Source organism: Haplochromis burtoni, unplaced genomic scaffold, assembly GCF_018398535.1.
Source record: "Haplochromis burtoni strain Fernald_Lab_line unplaced genomic scaffold, NCSU_Asbu1 Contig_7, whole genome shotgun sequence".
Taxonomy (NCBI): domain Eukaryota; kingdom Metazoa; phylum Chordata; class Actinopteri; order Cichliformes; family Cichlidae; genus Haplochromis; species Haplochromis burtoni.
Genome location: NW_024582368.1, coordinates 1,737,987 through 1,745,961, shown reverse-complemented (window position 1 = coordinate 1,745,961; position 7,975 = coordinate 1,737,987). Strand labels below are relative to the sequence as shown.

General features: G+C 42.5%; 1 protein-coding gene across 2 annotated transcripts in view; it reads right to left on the bottom strand.

The window, feature by feature from the left end:
* Positions 1-1,363: 1,363 nt before the first annotated feature.
* Positions 1,364-7,975, bottom strand: part of spock2 (SPARC (osteonectin), cwcv and kazal like domains proteoglycan 2) — a 39,040-nt gene continuing 32,428 nt past the window's right edge. For both annotated transcript variants that reach the window (XM_005914022.3, XM_005914021.3), the window contains 8 exons: positions 7,068-7,182; positions 6,588-6,693; positions 5,481-5,589; positions 5,214-5,348; positions 4,279-4,497; positions 3,771-3,833; positions 2,945-3,076; positions 1,364-2,372 (listed from right to left, as the gene is read on the bottom strand). In XM_005914022.3, the coding sequence (XP_005914084.1) occupies positions 2,233-2,372; positions 2,945-3,076; positions 3,771-3,833; positions 4,279-4,497; positions 5,214-5,348; positions 5,481-5,589; positions 6,588-6,693; positions 7,068-7,182 (1,019 nt within the window). In that variant the 3' untranslated portion in view covers positions 1,364-2,232. The remainder of the gene's footprint in view (positions 2,373-2,944; positions 3,077-3,770; positions 3,834-4,278; positions 4,498-5,213; positions 5,349-5,480; positions 5,590-6,587; positions 6,694-7,067; positions 7,183-7,975) is intronic.

Sequence of the window (7,975 nt, the reverse complement as noted above, 5' to 3'; positions counted from 1 at the left end):
CACACACACACACACACACACACACACACACACACACAGCCTCCAAGGGCATCTCCACACAAGCTCTCAGTGAGCGGCCTGCCACTAGAATCATTACTATATTTTCTCACTTGTTACATCAATTAAACTTATACCCGATTAACTATCAGCAAACTTGCATATGAAATATGATTCCCTGTCCCGATTTCCTCTTCTTTATATTATTTGTCACTTTTTAAATATAAACTTTAAACCTGTAGGTTAGATTTTCCATTTAGAAACTGCATTTACTTGCCTTGTCTTTGTCTAATATTTAAATTGATTTGATCTGAAACATTTAAGTGTGACAAACATACATAAAATTGTACTATCATACCATTTCTCTTATTCAGAATCATGTATAATGATGGGCTGGAGACACATTTCTTTTCACATTCCTGTAGACACACACAGACACTAATCTATCAAGGTTACAGCTGTCTACACACACAAAATCCAGACATTAGAACAAACATTCATCATCTTAATTAGATGTATATTTTGATTATATCATTAAGAATAAAGATGATTTACTATTAGCAAAAGCAAATACAGATAAACTCTGTCATAGCATTTTGTATCTCTGTAAACATAAAATGCTGGATCTTAAGACCTTGTCCTCTCTTCCAATCACACATTTCTTGACAGCAGCCAACAACCAAAGAAGAGCTTTGAATATCCTTCAAGAAGCCTGGTGAACTATTCCTGAAGACTACTTAAAAGAAATGACAAGACAAAAGTTTGCCCAAGAGAATTTAGGCTGTGTTGAAGAATAAAGGTGGTCATAGTAATTATTCACTTTCAAGCTCATTAAAATTGTACAAACTCCTCTTATGCCTTATACACTCTATTTCCCTGTTCCCAGCTTCCTAGGAAATTAAAGGAATGAAGAGGGGTTCAAGACTTTTGCACAGTGCTATAGATATTTTGTATATATGTATGTCTATAGGATAGCCCAATAATTTCTTACCGGTGAATTTAAAGTCCCTCCATTCTCTGTTAATGAGTTGATATTAAAACGCTAAATAAAACGAGCTATGCGGCTGGTTTCAAGGGTTCCAGTGGTGCTAAGCTCCAAAGTTCAATCTCCTGGTAACCCACATTAACACTCCTATCGAGTTCAGGTCAATCCTAATGCATGTTATGTCATTTTGCACTTCTGGATGGATGCAAACTGCATTTCATTGCCCTGTACCTGTGCATGTGCAATGACAATAAAGTTGAATTGTATTCTATTCTATTCTATTTTCAGCAAATAGAGAGCTGGGCTCCCCTTGTGCAGCCGGGGAACAAGATGCTTTGGCTCCAGTTTAGACATGAAAAGAAAAGAGAACACACTCAGTTGTACGGTGGCCACTGGAGCCACATAGATACGTTTATTTTATTCCATTTTTTTATTAAACACAATAACCAATCCACACTATGATACGATGTACACTTGTCAACTAAGCAGCATGTTCTGCTAGTCTTTCAAGGCATTGATTACGGGACTAATAGGTGACATTCTGCCTTCTGATACACACAATATATACAAGCTAAAGAGTGACGCATGAGAAACCTTTTCTTAAGAATGAGACAGAGCACTACTGTCACATAAGAGCTGAAGCATAAGAGATGAAAATGGCAAAGTCAAAAGGTGCTTTTCAATATTCTAATGTGGCTTTCTCTCTTTTCTTTTCTTTTTCTTTTTGCCAGATTTCTGCCTTAAAGCAAATCTGATTATCTAAATGTTGTTAATCAGCAAACATAATCGATGAAAGAGGCCAATTTGGACGACTGAAGTGCACCCGATCTCGCTTTGTTTATTTTATTCTTTTTAATGCAAAGCACCTGCAGCTTCTTAAAGTCTCCATTATGCATCAGCTAAAAACTGCTCAAAGATAGTTTAAAGGACAGACAACAGAAGAGAACAAAGATTCACAAGTATGAAGGACAAAATTCATGACACCAGACCCATAATTTCTTAACTGTGATCCCCCCACCCCTCCCTTGCTCTTTATCATCCTGTAACAAGAATTACTTCCATAGCATCTGTATCTTCACCCTCCCAACCTGTGCCACTTTCCCCCCCTTTGCTTTTTTTAAAATCCAGTGTTGTTCTGAGTGTGAGCGCTTGATCCCGTCCATCTCTTTGCAGGATTTGTGTGTATAAGTGTGTGTGTGTGTGTAAGTTTGGGACCACCGAGATGCTCCTTTAGAGATTGGTTGGCCCGTTTACCAGATATATCCCCCGTCATCCACCTCTCCCACCTCCTCTTCTTCAGCCTCCTCTGCAGTCTCCTCGGCTTCTTTCTCCTCCTCGTCTTCCCATCCAACCCCACTTCCAAAATCACCTGAATATGCCATTTCGTAATCTGCGGGAAGACGGAGAGAAAACACACGGGCATGGGAGGGGGGGATGCAGAGAAATCGAATTATCCGCTGTGGCCATCTTGCACATTGCAATATATTCTGTTCAGCATGCCTTCCTCTCAGTTTTGATGGAGTCCTTTCTGTGCCAGTGAGAAATGCTAAAATCAATTTAAAAACACTGACTGCAATGGCAAAAAAAAAAATGGGGGGGGGGACGACGACGACTTTGTCTGGACTTTAATAGCTATTTCTAAACCTTGCCAAGGGACCTATTCTTATCAGGCACAGGTTCAGTCCAACCAGTCCTCATTTATCTTGAAAGACTTTTCTCACAGCGACAAGCGGCGCTTTAGAATGCAAATGACTCCGGACACATGAATGTGGCACTTGGTCCCTACTGTGAGTTATGCTGCAGTGGGCCTCGGCCCTTTAACATAAAGAAAGCCTTGTGCAGAATGCATGCAGTGGGGACACGTGCAGAATTGCGCCGATCTGCACTGAACTCTCACTGCATTCAGCTTTCAAGTTCAAAAAATCTGTTTTTTATCGGTATCCGTAACCTTTCGACACTCACCGCAATCTGGCTTGCCACGAATCCTCGATCCGGCCACTTCTCCTCCGTTTTGGTTGACACACCAACACTCCCCCCTGTCACACTGCTGCTTCCTGTAGAAGCCGTCTTCGTCACAGCTAGGAATGAATCGACCTGCCATTTACACGCACACACATAAATAAATAAGAGCAGAGTAAGGTAAAGCAGCCTCGCCTTCAATCTCGCACAATTTCTCAGTGCGGCTCATCACACATGAGCCCAAGTGACAATATAATGCATGCAGCATATGTGGAGGCTAATTCTATATTCCATGAAAACAATATGTTCATGGAGGAATACCCAGAGGAAGTCAGCATGCTGCAGCTTACTGAGGTGATGTGGGGGTGGCTGGCTATCATGATGTTATAAGGGAGGACGTATAAAAAGCAGCCTGTGATCACACTTAAGTGTAGCTGTGTTTATCGGTGAGGCAAAAATTAGCCTGGTTGTAAACTTCAGAGATGGGCGGATCTGTTGTGTTGCTTAATTGTGTTTTGATACATTTGTAAATGTAATGAAAAATAATAATTAGGGACGGCTGAACTGTCTATCCAGTCTTTCGGGGGAACGTCAGCGCGTCAGGCTGGCAGACTGCCCCCTGCTCACCGCTCTGTGTCCTTGGAGAGTCTTGAATCAGAGCCCAGTCAGCAAGCCAAAATCAAAATCTGCAGTGCACACATGCACACTCACACATAATCCCACACTGCTCCTCTTTACTTCTTAACATGCACGTGTAAGACAAACACAAAGATGCCCGTATCATGTTATAATCCACAGAAGGGATCAGGGACTAACCCCCTGCACCTACCAAACTTCCTCTTCCCGCCGTCTAATACTTGGATCCTCTCGAGTTCAGCAAGGCAGGGGGGTTCTTAAAAGAAGTGGAAATAAAGGCACAATTAGTCACAGAAGAGAGAAAATAACAAAAATCTTAGAGAGCTGCAACTATAATCCATGTATTTTAGGACCCTTTCTTCCCAAATAAATAACTGCACAATCCTGGGACCTAGTTTCTGCTCAGCTGCTTGGCTGACACGCTCAATCTCCGAGAGCTGTGGGAGAATCAGGCTGTCAACAAGCAGCAGAAATGTTTTTAGTGCCTTGCGGTGACCGTTTCGGCCCATAGGGGGACTGAAGGATGAGGAGGAAGACAAACACTGATGGGCCAGCGCACAACACAGACGCAGCCACACCTCGAGGGCAGCCGAGCGCCTTGAAGTTTGATTGCATGTGCCAGAAGGGAAAATGTCAGCATACAGACAAGTGAGTGCGAACCCACAAGCCTGCAAACCTCACATAATCCCCCGAACACTCACTCTCTCTCCAGAAGCAGAGGCACCATTCGGCAGTGGAGACCTTGCCGTCCCTGTAGGAATCGCAGGAGTTGAAGAAGGGCCGAATGCAGACCTCATACTTGTCTAGGTTGATGGCAGCCAGCTCGGCCTGATCCAGGTACAGGTCGCTATTGGTGTCCAGCTTGGAGAACATCCAGCCTATGGAGTCCTTACAGCTGGCCACCAGGCTCCTGTCCAGCACTGCCAACACACAGAGGCAGACAAACAAACATAGACTTTTTTCAGGGGGACAGCTGCACAAACGGAAAAAATCACGCCAGCATGCTCAGAAACATCTCCTGTTTCCAATGCAAATCAACTGCATTTATCATCCTCCTAATGTCTTCCAGTGCTGCCAGTTTCAACGTTAAAAAAAAGAAAAAGTTTTGCATATGAAAATGGCATTATAACGTATTGTTCTCCCGGCTTTACAACGCCGGTTGATGCTTGGAACTTCCTGACTGTACCCTGAGGCATAAACATCCTCCCGTATGTGATGCAGCGTTATGTTACACTATCCATCCAAGATAGTTTCAGGCAAATGGTTGCAAGTGGCACCAACAGGACAATTTGATTTTCCTGCTGTACTTCTTTTTACTATTTTAATTATAGTAAATGGCTGATACGATTACTGATTACAAATCCTTGAACCAGAAAATAGCTCGTGGAAGGCATCCAGTTTATTTCTTTATGAGGCATCAATTATTTTTTGTGAATCTAGAGATCCAGAGATGTACAGTGTTAAACAGCCAAGAGCTACAGTGCCGACTGTCAGCAGCAGAAACAAACTTTGTCTTAAATGAGACATGAAAAATAGATTTAATGGCTTTCTTAGATATTTTATAGTACGCTACCCTGCATCTAAAGCATTGAAATGCCCTCTTCATGCAATGAGTTTATTAAGTAGTAGCGCTAACCTGATGTGGTGCTGACTGCAGTGGCTTTGGCCCCGGGCTTGCTGTTGTTGTTCTGGTTGGCATTACTCTGCAGTAGCTGGAACCAGTCCCTCAGACGCTCCCCGAGATCAGCCAGATCCTGCCCGGTGCAGCCCTCTGTGTAAGTACAGGAGAGAAAAATATTTGTTGCACCTATTTATGCAGTTATGATGGCTGTTATGCTTGAGTAGATGTGTGAGAATAAAACAAAACAAAACACGAGTTGTATGTCATGTATGTTGCTCTCACCATGTTTACTCTCCTTGGTTGTAGGAGCAGTAGTTGGACAAGGACACAGACTAGAACACTTCAGGGTAAGATCCTTCCCCGTAAGACACGCCTGCTGCTCCAGCTTGCACTGCAACACACATACAGTCATTAAACACACACGCACACACACCGATGACATCGACAAGGGGACACAAAGGTGAAGTGAAATGAGTTATTGCCGCAACGCAGATCAAATATTCATGAGGTGACCGACTGTAAGCCTTAATTCAAAATCAGAGTCCTGCTCTTGAATGCGCTTCCCAACCTTTACTTGCACACAAGGTCAGAAATAGTGATTCAAAAGACAAAGCATTAATCAATAAACACATGGGATTCTGTCACCGCAAGCCACCAATTGGTTCCTCTGAGGCCATACATCACGGCTCTTTGTCTCAGCTTTGTGTCCCTTGAGATTCTCCTCACACTGCTTAGCTCTGAATGTGCAAAGGTGTGTGTCGGTTCTTACCAAACGACGCAGAGCACGTACAGCATGTACCACGGATTTCAAGATGTGTGTAAAAGTATGTGTACATCCGTATGACCTAAATTTGCAAGAGTTGTCAAGGCTATTTAGCAACGTAGCATATAGTAGCAGAATTTATGTGTTGAATCAGCATGTAATAATGTTCACCGAGGGGAACGAGCCACATTAGGGGAGCTCAAGTGCACATCACAGTCACAGCACTGCTAATATACGTAAAACCACATGGAAAAATTAAAGTGGTGCTCAGTGCAGTCAACTTTGTACTGTTGCTTTGCTATATGCATAAAATTCAACCATAAATCTCACTTTGTAACCATTTAACCACTCATTAATCATATTCGATATGTACAATATGGTTAGGTTTTGTCAGTTTTGGAGTATTCCACATCATCGGTGCGATTTTTTCCCCTCCCAAAAAAACCGAATAAAAGCCAGACACAGCAAATATGATGCAAATGAAAACTATTTTTAATTATTATTTAATGTTTTTAATTTGTCAGGCAGTTTAGTAAACACTCCATTTTCAAAAAATGTTAAATTTCTGGCAATTATTTAATTGTTTAGACATTAACAGGTTAATTAAAGTTGGGGTGGAGGTGTACCTTTGAGGCATAGTTGTGTCCATCAGATCCACACACAGGCCCAGTGGAGGAGATGGGACAGGGGTGACAGTTTCCATCAGGAGACCTGAGAGCGGGCTGCTTCAGTCTGCAGGACAAGGGGACAACACAACCATGTCAGCCTGGATAAGTCCAGCTTAGACAGCAACTGCTGCGTTAATTCAGAGTACACACACAGCAGCACCAAAACACAAATGCGTAGCTAACAGGCCTCCTCTGTGTTGTCCAAATGCATTAGCTTATCATTAAACAGCAGGCAGTCGTACTTACACTGGTGCACAAACAAGCTTTAATACTACGAGTGTGGCCGACAGGGATAAACACTCCAGTTTGCAGCAGACTATGGAGTGCGTGCTTGGTTGAGTTGAACTCATGTTAGTGTGCGTAAAGAAGATTTTTTTTTTGACTATTTTTCTGTTTTGGGAATTAGTCAATTCTTGCCCAGGGGCTACACACACTCACCTGTGTTCAAGTTTCTTGCGGTTGACGCACACAGCTCTCTGGTAGCCCTGGGCGATACACACCTTGTGTCGGCTGCACTTAACCTTTTGACAAGGGTCCTTGGTGGTGTCTACATCTGGGGAGAAAAAAGAAAATGAGACATGTACTTTAGCTTTCACACTGCTTCACTTTTCCTCCCTTTGTTCCCCCTTTTCTGTCTTTTTTCTGCTCCCTACTTGCTCAGCATAACCCAAGAGTCAGTCTAAATGACTCGAGCTGTGCTGGTGTTGCACTATTTTAAATATGCACTCTGAGGCACTTTTATTTATTGGGAGGAAAAATCTTATTCTTGAACATAAAATTACAAGAGCTTCTTTAGTTTGCTTTTGATCCAATTTAGCTCCTCAGCTGATATATATATATATTTTTTAAAAAGCGTTGAATAACTTGCAGACTTCATCTACTTACATATTTACATTCTCTACTACACTTAAATAATTCCTGCAATCTGGGCTAAAGCCAGGATGTCTAACTCAGGTTGCCACATCCACTAAACTCTCTGCTAGCAGCACCTCACACATGCTCATATGTCATATCTGTCTCTTCCTAGCAGGCCTCCTGGAGCCTGACCTGGATGTCACCCTCTATTCTCTTTAACTACTTCAGCCTATATTCACCTGCACTATCCATGAGCACAGCTACACAGGAATAGAGTTTATTTTCACACTGCTATCACAGACTTCATATGTAGGACTGAGGTTCGCCTTGAATCCTTACTGTATCCTGTTTTATGGCAGTTAGCAGGCAGGCTTATGATCTCCTCTCTTGTCCTTTCTGGTTGCAGAATACATTAATTCTGCCTACATCACAGGATTATTGAAGCGAACTGACAGAGATCTGATTTGAGTAGCAAATCCAAAACAATACAA